The following is a 19,222-nucleotide window of genomic DNA, read 5'->3' as shown; positions in this document are numbered from 1 at the left end:
CTCAGAATCAAAAAAGAGGCTCAGGGATTTCCTCCTTCTCCCTCAGCACAAGCCTTTAGCCATTCTCCTTGTGTTAGACATTGTGGATGATGATTTTTCGGAGTCAAGCCTGACCCCTGGCACTCTACCTCCGGCTCACAGTCCCTGACTCTCATAAATAAAACCCTGCTGCTGATCCTGAAACTATTTCACAGGGTCCTAAGGGAATTAAGGCTTCAACAGCAAAAAACCCTACCCCCTCCGACAGAGATTCCAGGGCGCTGGACAGATGGGGATAAAAGGTTTATACATCTGCAACCTTGGCAATCAGGGCCTTAAACTGTCAATTTCATATGCTTAAGTACCAGCAACATGTTATGGGATTGCTGAAACAGAAAATGATGTTGATTTCAGAATGTGCAGAAAATAAGGAATTGCAGGAATTATTGCATGCAGCTGAACAAGTTGGAAAGCATACTTTGCAATGTGGTTTTGATTCTTTAGAGGCCTCCTGCAGGGCCGCGGTTACTGGATCTGTGATTAGGAGGCATGCCTGGTTAAAGGAACAAAATTTGCCTGATCATGTTAAAGCTAAATTACTAGATGCTCCTTTACAGCATGATTCTCTGTTTGGTATTAAGGCAGAAGAGGTTTTAAAGAAAATTGAAGACCAAGCTAAGTCTACGCAAACTGTCAAAGATTTCTTACAAGTGCAGCCACCTAGATTCAGTAGACACTGGCCTACAAAACATTGGTCCTTTCCTGTGTCAGACAGAGCTCAAAGGGGCAAATCCAGGCGCCCTAAGGGTTCCAGGTACCAGGCTCAAGACTCATACAGGTCAAAGCAGTGGGGCTCATCCACCTCCAAATCTGGAGGAGATAAAGCGCAAACCTGCAGAAAGCAACCCCAATGACTTCCCTCTGCCTACACCAAGCACTTACTTATCTTTTGGCAGTACCCATAGGGGGAAAATTAGCACTTTTTGCTCAAAATTGGCAGTTAATAACCCAGGACAAGTGGGTGCTGAACATCGTATCACAGGGATACAGATTCCATTTCCACACTGCCAATGACAAATGGTTGGCCAGACATTCCAAAAAACCAATGGGCAGAGGCACAAACAGGTTTCGTCCCTCTTGGATATGGGGGCCATTAAGATGGTACCAGAACAGGAAAAAGGACAAGGTTTTTACTCGACTGTTCTTGGTACCCAGAAAGGACACATACCTGGACATTCCAAAATTCAAAATGCTCACTTTGCAACAGCTTCTGCCCATGCTGGGCAAGATTGCTTGGCTGGTGACTTTAGACTTAAAAGAGGCATACCTGCATGTCCCAGTAAGACAGTCGTGCAGAAGATACCTCAGATTCAAGGCTGGCTTACTGTATTACCAATTCTCTGCACTGCCCTTTGGCTTATCTACTGTGCCCAGGGTCTTTACAAAGTGCCTGGCACCAGTAATTGCATTTTGCAGACAAAGAAGTATTCAAATATATCCTTACTTGGACGACTGTCTCATTCAAGCAGAGAACAAGGACACTCTTCTACAACACTTGGTGTTTGTGAAAAGGCTTCTAACATGCCTAGGGTACACAATAAACGAAAAGAAATCACAACTGGTACCCTCTCAAAAGATAACATTCCTGGGTGCAAGCTTGCATACAACTGCCCAGATGGCTTACTCACACGAGACAAACAAAGGCAACTGACTACTTACTTCAAACTGATGGCAACAAAAACCCAGTCTTCTGCGAGACAAATTCTGCAGGCTCTGGGCTTCATGGCATCCTGCATCCTACTAATTCCATATGCAAGACTGCATATGAGGAAACTTCAATGGTAATTAAAATGTTTATGGAGTCAGCATTAGCACAGTCTGGAAACAGCGATTCCTCTCATCCCCTGCCTGCAACAGGAGTTTCTATGGTGGGCAAAGGCCTGACACCAAAACATGGGACGGCCCTTCACTCTACCCCCCTGCCAGCCAAACCTTAACAACAGATGCATCACATTTTGCCTGGGTGGCCCACATGGCAGGAAGATGCACTCAGGGCATATGGGCACCAAATCAAATGCATCTACATATCAACCAGAAAGCGATGCTAGCCGTTCAAAATGCCCTAGCAGCATTCAAGGACTTACTTCATCCAGGACAACTACTGATAAAGACGGACAACACCACAGTCATGTGGTATATAAACAAGCAAGGGGGCACGCACTCATACCACCTTTACAGATTAGCCATGGCACTGTGGGACATAGCTTTGACCTTCCAGATAAGTCTTCCAGCTCAATTCCTGCCAGGAAAACAGAACACTCTGGCGGACGATTTAAGCAGAAACCTTATGGATCCTCACGAGTGGAAATTAAATCCACACATATTCAGCATGATAACAGAAAAATGGGGGAGCCCAGACATAGATCTATTTGCCTCTCCTCAAAATTAGCAACTGAAAAGATTCTGCACAAGGACTTATCACAGACAAGCATGGAAAGTGGACGCCCTATCTTTCGGTTGGAAAAAACTGTCAGTTTACGCCTATCCTCCTCTGCCTCTTCTACCCAAGGTCCTCCTAAAAGTCAGACAAGAGAAGCCAAAGATGATATTAATTGCCCTGGACTGGCCCCGCCAATACTGGTACCCAGTCCTAAGGAACTTGTCTCAGTACCCAGCTTGGACCTTGCCTCAAAGACCACAACTACTGTCCCAGCAAAACAATCAGATCCTGCACAATCAACTACAGACTCTGAACCTGGCAGCATGGCTAATCATGTAATCATACCAATGACACCTCTCAGTAAAGCTGTGATGGATGTCATTTTGGAAGCCAGAAGGCCTAGTACTAGAAAATCTTATGCTGACAAATGGAATCAAGCACAAGGAACTGATACAGCAGAACCACATATTCCTCAGACATTACTATACTTAACTGAGATGCTTGACAAAGGCCTATCTTTCTCATCAGTCAAAATCCATGCCTCTGCCATTTTGGCTCATTACAATACACCAATCTTTTCTCATCCCTTACTAAAGCAATGTCTTAGAGGAGCCAAAAACCCAAGGCCTCCTAGATCACCATTACCTGCATGGGACCTCAATTATATGTTGGAAAAGCTCACCCTGCCTCCATTTGAATCAGTCGCTACTGCTGATATAAAGTTCTTATCATGGAAGACAGCCCTGCTACTAGCAATTACTTCAGCAAGAAGGGTTTCAGAGCTACAGGCCCTCATGGCTGTAGAGCCTTTTATCATATTTTACCCAGACAGGGTGTCTCTGAGGACAAATCCCACTTTTGTGTCTAAGGTGGTTTCCAGTGTGGCTCTTAACCAAACAATTCATCTACCAACTTTTTATCCAAGCCCGCAGAACAAAGGCGAGAATATTCTGCATTCCTTGGGCGGACACAGACAGCTAAGATTCTACTTGAGCAGGACAAAAGCTCTAAGAAAAACTGAGCAATTACTAGTGTCATGCTGTAGGATCAGAAGGAAAGGCTATCTCAAAGCAGACAATTTCAAAGTGGATAAGCCACTGCATCCGTTTCTGCTACTCACACCATGGTAAACCTGTGCCCAAGGGCATTAGGTCTCATTCCACCAGAGCTGCAGCTACTTCGGCAGCCTTTCCCAGAGGGGTACCAACCAAAGACATTCTAGAGGCTGCTACTTGGAGTTCTGTTCACACCTTTACAAAGCATTACCCTTTGCCTCTCTACTCTAAATCCAGGGCAGGCTTTGCCACTGCAGTGCTGCAGGGCCTTACAGCCGCAGCTAATGCTGTGTAGCTCCAGCCTCCCACCATAGCTTTGGGATTCTACCCAAATGTAATGACTGCAACAGTGAAACACGAAGAACATAGTACAGTTGTGTACACTTGCCATAAATGTAGATGTTCGAGTGTATTCACTGTTGCAGTCCAGGTTACCCTCCCACCATTCCCCTGTCATTCTACAGTTTATCTTTTCTTCTCTATCTTCTACAACCTATGTGGTATATTTGCATGTAGATGAAGGTAATGTTTATATTGATGCATGTATATAGATGCTACCTTTTTGGGGGCACCTGATGTCAGGGGCAAGAAAAACTAAAGAAAATGGCGTCGGCCGCATGTTTTATACCCCTGACAACCTGACGTCATGGAAGAGAAGACAGCAACCGACGCAGGACCCAAGACTTTGGAATTCAGGCTGACTGAGGGCAGTCTGCCAGCAGATTACCCAAATGTAATGACTGCAACAGTGAATACACTCGAACATCTACATTTATGGTAAGTGTACACAACTGTACTTGTCTCTCGTGACTTCTTCACAAGTAGCTAGATCTGCCATTAAGTGCAGCCATGATGCTGTTGAGGCATCATCTAGAGCTGCTGCTTTTGCTTCTGTGCTTAGGGGACATTCCTGGTTGAAACATCAGCCATTACCTGATGATGTTACAACTAAATTGCTATATGCTTCTTTGGATAATTCATTTCTTTTTGGTTCTGCTGCTGCAGACTTAAGACTCTCCAAGAGAAAGATAAGGAGCTTCAAGATTTGAAGCACCTGATAGTGTCCCCATTTCCTAAATTTCATAGGAATTCTCCTGTCAAAACATCTTTTGTTAGGAGACCTATTCACTCGTCTTCTACTTCTGCTTCTACTTCCAGGTCTAAAACGTCAGTTAGGAGACATCCTCAATCCAAGTCTTCTGCTTTGGCTCCTACTACTCTGCAGCCTTTTCAAGCCAGGCCCATCTCTGTATGACTGTCCGCAGTCTCTTCCAAGTTGTACTCCTCTATGTCTTTGTCTCTTCTTTTCCAGTTTGGGGAAGAATCACTCAGGATTCCTGGGTTCTGTCTGTTATCCGTCAGGGATACTTATGACTTGGAAGACTCTCCCTCCTTTCATGGAAATCCCACAGCCCCCTTCAAATCAACTAGAATTGCTTGCAGAGGTCCTACCACAGCTATTCTCTCAAGGCACAATTCAAAGTATACCAGTGGAACAGAGAGGCATAGGGTTTTACTTATGAATATTTCTGGTTCCAAGAAAGGATGGTCCTTGGAGACAAATTCTAGACCTTTCCCACTTGAGCACTTTTCTTGAGGTGCCATCTTTCTGTATGCTGTCCCTACAAAATTTCTTTCCTCTGATTTCCCCTCAGTCTTACATGGCTTCTCTGGACATCAAGGAGCCTTACTTACATGTTCCCATTCATCTTCTGTACAGGAAATTTCTGCGTTTCTCAGTGGGTTCTTTGCACTTTCAGTTCTCTGCTTTGCCCTTTGATCTTTCCGCTGCCCCAGTGGTATTCACAAAATGCATGGCCCCTGTGATTGCCTTCTTGAGAGTGCAGGGAATTCAGATATATCCATACCTTGATGATCTTCTCTTTCTGGCTTTAGTCAGAACAGTTTTGTCAACATCTTCAGGTGGGAATTCATCTCCTTCAGAGTCTAGGGTTTATGATAAACTTCAAGAAATCCTCTTTGACTCCATATCAGGATCACATCTTCCTAGGGTGCAGGTTCAGGACATAACTTATGATGGCTTTTCTCCCAGCAGACCAGGATTAATCTCTTATTGTCTGTCTGGAAAGCCTTCTGCCTCTTCCTTCCATTTCGGCCAGAGAGTTTGAGATTTCTAGGGTTCATGGCTTTCAAGATTGCCATACTGCCCTTTGCAAAGGTGTACATGAGGAAATGTCAGTGGTTTCTAAAAGTAACCTGGTCACAGCTTGCTCACCCTCTAGAGGTTCTGATTCCTGTCCTTTCCTGTCTAAAAACAGAGGTCCTCTGGTGGATTCAACACCTTACATTGAATTCAGGCCTACCTCTTCTCCAGCCCACTGTTCTCAACATCTATTCACAGTCACCTCAGACGTAGGCTGGGGGGGGTGGATTTACTTCCAGGAGGGTGCAGGACGTTTGGTCTCCTCCTCAAAGGAAGGAGCACATCGGCTCAGTGAAATGAGGGCTCTGATTCTCTGGCTTTGCAAGGTTTTCACCCTCTCTTTTTAACAGGTCCTCTGAAAATTTGTACAGACAACACCACTGTTGTCTGGTACATAAACAGAGGGTGGGGTGGGAGGTGTGGGGCGGGGTGGGTGCAAATTTTGTCTTCCTATCAGGTTAGCTCTCAGGGCATGGGAACTGGCTGTTCAGTACAAGGTGACTCTTCTTGCAGTTTACATTCCATCTGCTTAGAAGATTGTGGCAGACACTTTAAGCAGGTCCATTACGCAGTCCCACAAGTGAATGCTTCACTGGGATGTGTTTCTGGACTTGGTCTGCCAGTGGGATACCCCTCATCTGGATCTATTTGCCTCCCCTCTGAACAGACAGCTTCCTCTTCTTTTTGAGCCATAGAGTGGATGCCCTGTCCTTTTCATGGAAGGGAATGTTTCTTTATGCATTAGCATCCTTCCCTCTTATTCAGAAAGTTCTGCTGAAAATTCAGCAGGACCAGCCAGAAATCTTGCTGGTGACTTCCTTTTGGCCAAGACAGCATTGGTTCTCTCTTCTGCTTTTAGCCATCGGCCATCATCACAAGTTACCTCACCGTGTGGACCTGCTCACACAAGACAAGGGATCCTTGCTTCTTCCACAGTTGTCAACCTTGCAAATGACCCTGTGGGTGATCAACTTAGGATTCCTTTTAGGCACCTTTTTCACAGGATGTGCTTCATATTAAACCACCTAGGAAAACAAGTTTCACCTCCTTTGGATTTGAATTATTGTTTAGAGAAGCTAATTGTGGCTCCTTTTGAACCTGCAGCTTCTGCATCTTTAAAGTCTTGTACATGGAAGACAGTGCTCCTGGTAGCATTGACCTCTGCCAGGAGGGTTTCGGAGGTTTGGGCTTTGATAGCATCCATTTCTTTCTTGGTTTTCCACAAAGACAGTTTCTTTGTGAACCAGTCCTTCTTTTATGCCTAAAGTGATGAATGAGGTGTCTCTTAATCAATTATTTCAATTGCTTACTTTTTCCCTTCTCCTCAATCATCCAGTGAAAGGATTCTGCACACCTTGGATGTACATAAGCAACTTAGCTTTAGTCTTGTCTAAGTAGAATCTATAAGGAAATCAGATCAGCTTTTCTGTGTCTTTCCATCCCAGGGCTCTGGGTTTACCTGTTTTAAACGGACAGTTTCTTCTTGGATTTCCAGGGGTGTTGTGTTTTGTTATGATTTTTATTGTAAGTCTCTGGCTGCGTCTGTTAGAGCTCACACCACTAGATCTGTGTCTTCTTCTTCAGGTGCTTTCTTTAAAGGCCAGGACACTAATTCTGTTTTGGAGGCTGCTACATGGTCTTCTGTGCAGACCTTCACCAAACATTGCAAGTTAAGTACCATTTCTAGATCTAGAGTTGGGTTTGCTAGAGCCATTCTCCATGCCTTTGTTGAAAATTCTACAATGCATAGTGCTTTTGCTCCTTCCACCTGGCAAGGTTTCTACTAAACTCTGGTATTCTCCCATACGTAAAGAGTACTACAACATTGAGCAGAAGGACATAGAATAGTTGTGTAAAACCTTACTGTAATCATAGATGTCCTTTTCTATGCTGCGGTATTCTGTCCCTCCCATCTTCTCCCCTGCATCTTGTTCTCTCCTTGGATGGCTTCCTTTTCCTTAGCACTAGTGTTCCTCATGGGGCAATTTAGTTCTGAGGATTGTATGTGCAGATGTCCTTATATGACTGACATTATCAGAACATACGTGCAACGTGCCACATCTTTGCAGTAGCTAAAAGCTGTTGTATACTGGCCGGATGTCGGGTTGTTGGGCAGGAAGGCTGCCCATATGTAAAAAAGAAAATACTACAAGGTAGAAGAGAAAGACATCTGTGGTTATGGTAAGATATTACACAATTCTTTCTCCTGATGTTGCAAGCCTTCCACGACTCCCTTCTCCTGGGGACAATAGCAATTCATATAGACAACATGTCAGTTGTCTGGTATGTCTTCAAACAGGGGCCATCCAAGTCATATCCCTTGTGCAGAGAGGCCATGAGAGTGTGGGAGTGGGCGATCTCTTCAGTCCGCTTTCTCCTTGCAATGCACATTCCCAGAGAGACCAGCGTACTAGCAGACAGACTCAGCAGGTCTGTTCTGAGCCCACACCTGTGGTCCCTCAGTCAATTAGTAGCAAACAAGATTTTCAGCCAGTGGGGCCAACCTTGCTGCGATCTGTTTACCTCTCCCCTAAACAAGTATAACAAGTCCTTTTGCAAGTCGAGGAGTCACCGAGGAATGTTGTAGTCCACGATTGGCCTCCTGGTCTCCTATATGCTTACCCCCCAATTTCATTGATCCCGAAAGTTCTACATAAAGCCAACAGGTTGAAGAGCACTCTGATCCTCATTGCCCCCTTCTGGCTTCGTCAGATCTGGATCCGCTTCATATGGTCTCACACCAAATATCCCCCATGGATATTGAATTCCAGTTGGGATCTAATTTCTCACCCTTCAGAGCATTAGCATCCCAATCTACAATCCCTACAATTAACTACTTGGTTTTACCACTTACAATGATACTAAGAAGTCCAGGTTAGCTTCACCAGTCTGACATATTATCCTTGCCTCTCAAATACCTTCCACAAAAAAGGTGTATAATAGCAAGTGGAAGAGATTTTCAGTTTGGTCCTGAAAAGAAAATTTTGATTCTTTTTTCAGGTCCTGTATCAGCTATACTTCTGGTCCTAGCTTCACTTTTTCAAGATGGTGCCAGTTTCTCTACCATAAAATTACAATTAGCAGCAATTACCAAATTTCACATGGGGAAAAGATTCTGCGTCTGCATCCAAACTATGTAAAGCCTTTATGAAAGGTGTTTTCTTACTTAGGCCTCCAATCAAGGACCCCTCTCCCCCTTGGGATCTGACAATTGTCCTCCAAGGCCTTACTTAAAAGCCTTTTGAGCCAGCTGACTCTTGTGACATTAAATTTCTGTCTTGTAAAACAGTTTTGCTTGTACCAGTAAGCTCTGCAAAAAGGGTATGTGAATTACAAGCATTATTTTCCAAGCCACCCTGTATCCTTTTTCATAAAGATCAGCTGTCTCTAAGAACTAATCCTACCTTCATGCTTCAAGTGGCTGCAGAGAATATCACCCAGACAATTCAATTGTCATTCTTTTTCCCAAACCATTCCGACAAAGGCAAGTATAAGTTGCATCTCCTGGATATTCATAGACAATTGTGTTTCTCTCTGCACAGGACAAATAAGCTTTGAAGATCTGAACAACTTCTCATATACTTTTCATCCAGTCGTTTAGACCAGGAAGTGTCAAAGATCACTGTATCAAAATGGATTACTGAATGCATTCCTACCATTTACTCATTAAAAGGTATGCAACTACCTCGCTCTCCAAAAGCACAGTAGACTAGGTCTGTCTCCACTTCATCTGCCTTTTCTTTGATAACTTCTGTTTGTGAAATTTGTGCTGCAGGAACTTGGTCCAAACCTCATATCTTTGTCTCACTGTGAGGTAGACACTGTATCCAGAAGTAGAGCATCCTTTGGCTGCACGATGCTTTGGCATATCCTTCCATAAAAGCCACCCAAGGAGTTAAGTAGTTGGGAACTCTGACCCATCAGTGAGGAAGAATGAAATGGGCAACATCAGATTTGGAAGTTATGTACTTAATATAACTTGCCATCTGTGTTGTCCAGTTTCATTCTTCCTGACATCCCACCCGTCCATCCCCAAGCCTAATCTACTTAGAGATCTAGAGGAATTAGAAACCTAAAGGTTCTTAGTTTGAGCTCCATATTTTAGCTATTTTCCATTGTATTCCTATCTCAGTGTATATACATGTATATAAATGGACATAATTTTCTATGATAAACTGTTTATAGAGCAGCAAACATGATATGAGGAGTTAGGACAGATGTGAGGCACTATGGGAGAGGGAGGAGTTCAAGACTCTGATCATAGTCTTATAAAGCAGCAGAATCGGATCTGATATCAAATCCTAGGCCCCATCAGTGATGAGGAATGAAATTGGACAACACAGATGCCAATTTATGGTAAGTACATAATTTCCAATTAATTCCAATCCTACTCTTTCTGTCAAGGATGAGAAAATTTTTCAAAAGTATTGGATAAGGTGTATGGTTCTGCAACTTTGATTTTCAGAGTTTTGAATTGTTGGGCTCATAACTTGGTTTATTCTGACTAATAGGATTAGGAATGTTTTTTCTGCGGATTTTTATTGTGAAGACATTTCTTGTTTAAATAATTTAGTTTATTTCATTTTATAAGTCCCAACTCGTTTACAATGTGTGTTTGACTCATTTGGTACTCCTTCAAGGCCTATGGGCACTGGCACTGTTTTGAGGAAGTTTGCCTGGATGTATTCTCAGAACCTCCCAAATGTGAAAAATGAGAGTTTAAATTCTCCTTTGGATAGAATTTTAGTTTTTAATTCCACTGCTGCAGAGGTTATCAAAAAGTGTGATGAAAAGGATAAGTTGATACAGGGAATCTCGTAAGATTTTTCAGCCCTCCTCCAATTTTGTCAAAAAACAAATTAAACATTATCAGCAAAATGTGAGCAAGCAAATGTTTAAGAAGAAATGGCAGCGGGTTCTAAAAAGAATTAAGGACCTCCCCCTCAACCAAAAAAAAAAAAAAAGAGGATAGTCCAACAAGTTGGAATCATTGTTGTTCCCTCCCACTCTGGCAGTTTGTTTTTCCTTCCAGAAAGTCTGAATCTCCATTTTTCTCTTTGGCAACAAATAGTTTCAGACAAATTGGTTTTAAAGATCATTCATCAAGGTTACAGATGGCAGTAGAAGGAAATCAGGGTAATTCCTCATCCACCAGACTAGTCGCTTTTATTTCCCCAGGTCCTTCAACACATGCTGTTCCATGTAGTGATAGAACCAGTTCCTTCTTCCCAGGTGGGGAAACATTTTATTCAAGGATGATTTTAGCACTAAAGGAAAAAAAATGCTCTATCTTTTCTGGATCTTTCTTTCCTAAACCTGTTTGTGATAGTGCCCAAGTTTAAAATGATGTCACTTCACAACCTGTTACCTCTTCTTCATTTAATTATTCTGGTAACTAGATTTAAAAGATGCTTATTTCATTGTATTCATCCAGACTTCAGGTGTTAAGGTTTTGAGTATCTGGATCACATTATCAGTGGTCTGTCTTACCCTTTGAACTATCCACTGCACCCCAAGACTTCTCACAAAGTGTCTAGCTCCATTTGTCGCTCATTGCAGGCTACAGGGTATCCATATTTTTCCATATTTAGATGACTTTGCTGTCTTTGCAGAGTCTTTTTCCTAAGAGTCCAGAATCTCTTACTTAGATGAGAGATGTCTTCTACAAACTGGGATTCCAAGAGAACATTCAGAAGTCTTTTTTGAGTCCTTCAGGCAAGATTGCTTTCTTGGTGAGTCAGCTAGACACCTCATTTCAAAGAGCTTTTCTTCTGCAGGAGAAATAGATCTATATCTAGATCTTTTTCTGAAGTTTTCCACTCAGACTTTGATCACTGAGAGGGAATACCTCTGGATTTTGGGTCTCATGACATTTGTGATTCTCATGATAGCCCAGGCAAGACTCCACACGAGAAAGATATAATGGTATCTGAAGTCTCTTTGGTTCCAGTTCCTACATTCTTTGTCATTTCATATACCAGTGCTGGGCTTTGATGGAGCAAAATCACTTGATAGAGAGCCCAGATTTTCCTAAACCTAGGTCTCTCCTTCTCCCTGCCTGCTCCAAACGTAGTCAGCAGAAATGCCTTGGACTTTGCTTAGGTAGCAGTTTCAGGAGGGATAGAAATGCAAGGCGTGTGTAACACCAAGCACAGATTTAAGCATGTGTGAGTATAAAGGAGAGATTTGCTTTGATCAAGACACACAACTCTCTACGTCATCTTTACAGACAGTACTAGAGTCGTGGTACATTAGCAATCAAGGGGAACCATTCAGCAAGCAAGGGGAACCAGGTCATACCCCCTTTGCAAATTAGCAATGTTAGCTTGGGATGTAGCTTCACATGGTCTCACTCTGCAGGCATTCTAAATTATGTCAGAGCAAAATTGTATGACAGACAATCTGAGCGGGACAAAGGCAGATCCTCGTGAATGGAAACTAGATCACGGGGTCTTCCAGGATTTGACTTGTATCTTTGGAGTTCCTCAAGTATACCTATTTACCTCCTCACTGAATAATCAGCTGCCAAGATTCTCCTGTAGGATTCCATGCAAGAAAGCCTTGAAGACTTTTTCTCTTTCTTGTCTGCCTTTTCCTTTCCTTGGGCAGGAATGTTCCTGTATGGTTTTTAGTCCTTTTCACTGATATCCAGGGTACTTCCAAAGATTCAGAAGGAATCCCCCAAGATCACTGTGGTGACTACCTTCTGGCCCAGGCAACAGTGGTTGTCCCTTCTTTTGGAAATGGTCAGGGACAATTTCCACAAGCTTCCTCACAGAATGGATCTACTCGCACAAGATCAGATGTGTTTGATATACCATGACCCCAGTCAAATGACTGCCTGGATGATAGGGTTTTAATTCCTTTTAAGCACCTGTTGACTGAAGACTTGCAGCTGGTACTAATGTAGGCAAGAAAGACTGCTGCTAGAAAATCATATTTTAAAAATGGAAAATGTTTCTAATTGGTGCCAACAACATTGGTTTTACAATATTTGTGAGAGTTACTGTCCTATGGGCTTTCTTACTGCTCCATTAAGTTTAATTTATTTGGTGTTTAAGCATGTCTGCCTATGGATTCTCCTGTTTTAATTCATTTTAATGTTAAAATGTGTTTGAAAAGGGTTTTGGATAAAAGGGCTCCAAGAAAACCAATGGCCCCTTATTGGCTCTCAAGTTTGTGCTAGAGAAGCTAACACTTGTTCCATTTGAACTGTCTAATCTGGTTGACTTGAGGTTTTTAATAAGGAAAACTAATTCATTTATGCCCACCGTAGTGCCCAAGTTTACTTTAAGCAAGCTTCCTTCTTCCAGGTTTCTTTTCTGAGCCTAAAAATGAGGGGGAAAAGGATACTCCATACCCTGTATATCCAGACAACTGGGGTACTGTCTTCTTGACAGAAGTCTTTCAGAATTTCATATCACTTGTTCATTTCTTGTTAAGGTAAGAGGAGGGGATAATTTATGTCAAAACAGACTATATCCAAAAGGTTGCCTAAAGCTACGACCTTTTGTTATGCTCACCACAACCAAACTATTCTAGGTACGGTCAAGGCCCACTCTACCAGGGCTTTGGCTTCAGCTATGGCTCTTTGGAAAGAGTTGGATTCTAGAAGTATTCTAGAACCAGCAGCTTAGTCATCTGTACATACGTTTACAACACATTACAAGCTTAACCCCTTCTATAGGCCTAGATCAGGCTTTGCTTTTGGGGCTCCTAGACCCTTTGCCTTTCATCTCCCAAATGTAGTAAGATAGGGTATTCTACCCATATAGCATAAACTACTGCAGCAGTGATTAATATGATGATCTACTGTTATTTAAGTTTACTTGCACAAGTACTTTCTCAGTGCATTCAGTTATGTAGCATATGTAGTTTATCAGCTCTGTTTGGAGGAAATTCAGTGTACTTTACTTCTAGTTCACAGACAATGTAAAGTAGTACTGTTTCTAACTTTAAAGAAATGTTTCCTAACAGTTGATGACATTGGGTTCCATATACTAAATCAGTTTGTGATGCTCTGTTTCATTTAGGGCAACCAGTTTAGAGGTAGATTTAAGAAAGTTTGAATGTCTGTGAAAAAATTCAGATAATGATGATGTTAGATCTTACTTAATTGCTCACTTTTGTCTTAGTAGTATTTATGGTAGGGAGACCTCTTTGTATATCTTTTTCAAGTTTTTTTTTTAGTACTACCAGCACTAATTGAGTAACTCCAAATAACCCTGTATTGACTATCTGCAACACACATTTGAAGTATTTATTCACAATTATGTCAGCAGCTGTAGTCTTTCCATTGAAGTGACTGTGTGTACATCGTCAAAAGTCAGGGTACACTTTTCCCACTGCATGCCCCATATAGGGTGGCTCAGCTATTCTCTGAAACAGCTTAGAAATAAACCACACACTGGAGCCATAATAAATTTAGCACTTTCGTCCAATTTATTACAGAACTTCTTCAGAATCCTACAATACACTACTGACATAATTTCCTTTTATGTCAAGAACATCCCAACATCTCTTCCCACAATAATTAAACCTTAAAGGCATAGTTGTTAAATAACCAGTAAATTTTCAAAACATAAGATATAAAATGTACTATGAACTTGAAACAAGACTTTAAAAGATGACACACAATTGTTTCATCTTTATGTCAAAAATTGACATAATTCAGATAACTTAACCAAAACCTTATCATTAATACCAGGTGTTATGTCAGCTCTTAAAAAAATCTGCCATTTCAACTTTATCTTCTCTAAAAAAAAATTGTTAAATGAACCTACAAATTTATCAATATTAACTTTTTCCTACTACAAAAAAGTAAACTTTCTAAAATTCACAGTTCAGAGAATGCTTTGCTAATGCATTATTCATATATTTTTTTCTTAATAGCAAGAAGGTGTTCCCTAACCCTACATTTCAGCTTTCTAATAGTCTTTCCTATATAGAAATTTTCACAATTGGAACACACTGCAAGGTATACTAAACCCTCACTCTGGCAATCAAGCCTACCTCTGGCTGTTAAATGCTTAAAGTAATAACTCTGTGCACCCATCATATACTTACATTGATTGCAGTTTGTGCAAGCAAAAGTACCTAACTGAGTAATTACTCTGTCATGATCTTCACATTTATGTCCACCTTCCAAAATCTCTCTTAAATTTTTAGTTTTTTTATTCATAAAATTTGGTTGAGTCCCTATAATTTTACTCAATTCCTCATTACCTAGAATAATTTTCCAATTTTGTTGTACAATTCTTTTAATATTGGCCCCATCAACACTCATGGGTACTGGAAATGCATGTTTAAATTCCTCATTCTGTATCTTATTCTGACTAAGATTCTTTTTCTGAAATCCAGCTGTAAGAATAGGAAGGTACTTGTCATCCCTATGATTCCCCACATATTGAATCACATCATTAAGAATTTCAACAGAATAATCCCTACAAAGAAAAAGCTGTTTGAGTGCTTCAACTTCCACTTTATACTGTTGGTCATCAGTGACCACTCTACGGAGTCTGATTACTTGACCTTTAAATACATTAATTTTCATGTATTTGGGATGGAAGCTTTTATTGGTAAAAGCTTTCTTCCTATAAACAACACTCCAAAATGTCCTCTTATCTACATCCTTCCCTACTTCTATGTCCAAAAACTGAACTGTGGTGCCTATGTTGCCAATCATAAATTCAAGCCAAGATACTGTTTGATTAATAACTGTTCACTATTACCTGCCCACACAAAGAATAAATAGTCAATGTTACGTCTGTAGTACCTTACATATTTAAATAAATCCATCTTCTCCAAAAATGTAACTTCCCACCAACACATCACTAAGTTGGCAACGGCAGCGGCTACATGAGCCCCCATCGCTACCTCACTTGTTTGTTGATGGATTTTTCTACCCCACTTGTTTGTTGATAGATTTCTTTTTCAAACATGAAAAAATTTTTATGCAGTACTATTTCCATCAAATGACAAAAATGTCATCTTTACACTTCACTTTGCTTAAGAAGAGCCTCATAAACTCTATACCTTCATTTTGATCAATTGCTGTATATAGTGAACATATGTCCAACGTGCATAACACTCATCTCCCTGAAACTGGAAGTGCCGAAGCTCTTCCAAAAACATCCAAGAATGCTCTGTTTCATATAGGGCAACCAGTTTAGAGGTAGATTTAAGAAAGTTTGAATGTCTGTGAAAAATTCAGATGATGATGTTAGATCTTACTTAATTGCTCGCTTTTGTCTTAGTAGTATTTATGGTAGGGAGACCTCTTTGTATATCTTTTTCAAGTTTTTTTTTTTTTTTTTTAGTACTACCAGCACTAATTGAGTAACTCCATATAGCCCCGTATTGATGATCTGCAACACACATTTGAAGTATTTATTTACAATTATGTCAACAGCTTCAGTCTTTTTCCATTGAAGTGAATGGGTGCACATCGTCAAAAGACAGGGTACACTTTTCCCGCTGCATGCCCCATATAGAGTGGCTCACTTAGTCTCTGAAACATACAACCATGCTATTCGGATGCCGTTGATATTTCTGAGGAAGAACACACATGACTAATTACAGCAGCCGTACCCTTGGACTGCTGCATTTGCGTGTGGCTTTGACATTCAGACCACTGTCCTTATTATAGATCAGGCCTTTCCTACTGCTGTAGCAGTACAATGGTGTCTAAATTGCCTGGCATAAATCACTACCAAAATCTGCAGAGGACTTTTTTTTTTTGCAGTTCATTAAACCTTTCTGCATCACATGGATTATACCAAAAGTGATCAGGAGTTTAGAAAAATATATTTTCTAGTTCGGCAGAGAACAATGCCTGTGTTTTTATAAACTGATTTGGGCTCACTGTATTAACTTTATATTATGACAAGTGCAGTAAATCTTTACAAGACACATTTTGGTGTGCATGTCAGTATGACAGCAGCAGCATGCTTTGGAAATGTTTTTGATTAAGCTGCAGTAGAGACTTCTGTACATTTACCAAATGTTACAAGTTGAAAGTTCAGTCTGGAAAAAGGGAAATATTTATATGAATGTGTTACAGGGTATCTTCTACCAGGCATTTTCCCATGTATGGTTAGAGTCACCAGGGGAATGTACCTGAATGTTACAATTTACTGATTCAGTGGCTCTGTCTAAAGCGAAGATTTAACAGTTGTGTAAGATGCTTATCTTAACAACAAGTCTTCTAGGAGCAGTCCCTTTGTCCATCTAAAAGAATTGTACTCAGGACTGTTACCATGATGTACACATCATTTTTTGGGGGTTGGTGATTAACATTTTAACCACTTGAAAGGCACTGTGTTTTGTCATTGTTTGAAAACAGTGCACAGATTCATTCATTTGGAAGTCTGGTACATTTTTTATCCAGTGCATAGTAGCTTAACATAACAGAGGTACATCTTTACTGCATCAGGCAGGTTACATATAAGGAATTAAGAAACGCTTGTAAAATAAAGATGCAAATGGATCAAGAAAGAAAACAAATTTTCCAATGTGAAGTTAGAATGTCTGCTACATATTTTAATGACATTAAAAATGCAGGATACATATTAAGAAAGATGCACACATCTGTGTTTTTTGTGCGTGCAGCAGAATGGGAGTGTGTTGCATCTGAACTTTCTGGTTGCATTCCTTACCCTTCTGGAATTTTGCTGATGGGATGTGCGATAGAAACGTGGAGTTAGGAAAACTCCTGCACAACACTTTTTCTGTGGCTATTAACATTGGTGCTAGGAAAGTCTGCAAAAAATTCTGAACTTTTTTTTTTCATTAAGCACGTTTCAGACTGCATTTCGTCCAACATTTTTTATATTTGTCTTAGTGGTTTGTATATATTAATCTATTTGTTAATCATAATTACACTTCATATCAAGTACAGTTTTCATATTTTGTACTGAATGCCTTCTTAAAGCTCTGAAAGTAAATTGGTTATGAAGATTGTTTGGGACAGTGAAGTACACATTTCTCTTTTCTGTCTTCATGCTTTGCTTATTGAAGCCAATTTATCTTCTACATAGCAGTATACTTTAATAATTTTAAGACATAACATTCCAAAAGTAAAAAAGTTAAACACTATGTCTGTCTCGACAAACTTTTCAACTTGGAATTTAAATTTCAACACAGCTTTGAGTGCACGTAGTTCAGGGGCTATATGGGTATGCTTGTGTACCCTTGTAATTACTTGTGTCAGTATTTGATGTATTTTGCCTTTGATTGGGTAAATGGGACAGTCTTGGAATCTGTAACTCATCTGGACAGTCATAGACTTTTCTACATTCTTTCTGTGTTGGTAACCTAAATGTAAATATTCCATTGTGCTATTTATATGCCTTATGACAGCAATACTGATGTGGAAATGTGTTCAGTTGTACTTTCAAAAGGGTCTTGGTATGTAGTTTTAAAAAACAAATGCTGTGTTATCTTTACTGGTGTCAGAAGTTTAGATGTTCAGTGAAAAGTATTCATAGCAATTAAGTTTTGAGTTTCCATTTTCCTTGACACGGTCTTTTCTTTTACTGTAACAAACTAATGATACAAGATTGACAGTCATGGTTTTAGAGTTAAGTATATCAGTTCTTTAAAAGTAGGGTACAGAAAGTTTTGCTTAATTGTCCTTTTATGTTTTGAAATGTTGCAGTTTTTATTGAAGTTGACATTGCTTCATATGTGGATTTGCAACACCCTTGCTTTTCAATTTGTTTTTAAAATGCAGTATGTGCTCTCTCTGATCCTCTAATGTACACTGCATGTGCTTTTTTTGAATTGATTTTTAATTGAAAAGTTGCATATGTTTTGGGGTTTTTCTGATATGGAATTCTGTTTAATGTAATTTGTCCATGCTGTTGGAGACTTAAAAATGTGTTCCTGTGTTTTGACACTGATTATGTGTACTGTCTTTGAAAAACGAAACTTTCCTTATACGTATTGTCTGCATGTTTTTGTTAACTGTTTTGCTCTTTGCTACCTCATGCTGCCCAGGATATTCTGGATGGACCCAGTGGTTGCTATCACTCTGAAGCTGAAATCGAGCAGGTGGCAAGTTGTATTTTTTTGTATGTTTTGCAAAGTGCTTAACATTCTTTTTATAGCCTGTTCTGCTAACACAATATTCTCATATTGCTTGCCATTCTCACCGAGTAATTTACACAGTACTGTTTTTGCACTGCTGCTTCCCTTCATTTTTCTGTACAAATGCATGGCTCCTTTTGATGCTGAAGAGAGAAGTGTGGATGGACTGTGTTTCACCTTCTTCATTTCCAAACTGTAGTAGAATAAGGTTACAACAGGCAGGTTAATGTCACATACACTTGATAATGAAAAGGACAAGTTTTGGGTAGCAAGTAGTTTGGAGTTCCTTCTAGACTTAATAGGGGGGTTTTGGATGCATTTTACATCATAGGTCTCAGTTTCTTAACTGAAAATTCTTTAATTTGTGGTTACTCCTTTTTAACTTTTAGCTTAAATTGTGATGTTTATGTAATGAGCCAAGCAGGCAGTTAACCATGGAGAATGTGTTAAGTCAGTGAAATGTGTGATTCTTTTGTGAACTGGATATTATATGTA

General features: G+C 40.3%; 1 protein-coding gene across 2 annotated transcripts in view; it reads left to right on the top strand.

The window, feature by feature from the left end:
* Nucleotides 1–19,222, top strand: part of MTMR1 (myotubularin related protein 1) — a 1,550,898-nt gene that overhangs the window by 410,948 nt on the left and 1,120,728 nt on the right. Inside the window, exon 4 of one of the 2 annotated variants that reach the window (XM_044057166.1) lies at nucleotides 18,638–18,691. The exons of the other annotated variant lie outside the window; for it this stretch is intronic. Within the exon in view, the coding sequence (XP_043913101.1) occupies nucleotides 18,638–18,691 (54 nt within the window). The remainder of the gene's footprint in view (nucleotides 1–18,637; nucleotides 18,692–19,222) is intronic. 2 annotated transcript variants of the gene reach the window in all.

The sequence above is a fragment of the Protopterus annectens genome, chromosome 15.part0, assembly GCF_019279795.1.
Source record: "Protopterus annectens isolate FY-2018-M chromosome 15.part0, PAN1.0, whole genome shotgun sequence".
Classification (NCBI taxonomy): domain Eukaryota; kingdom Metazoa; phylum Chordata; order Ceratodontiformes; family Protopteridae; genus Protopterus; species Protopterus annectens.
This window is presented reverse-complemented; position numbering and strand designations above follow the sequence as displayed.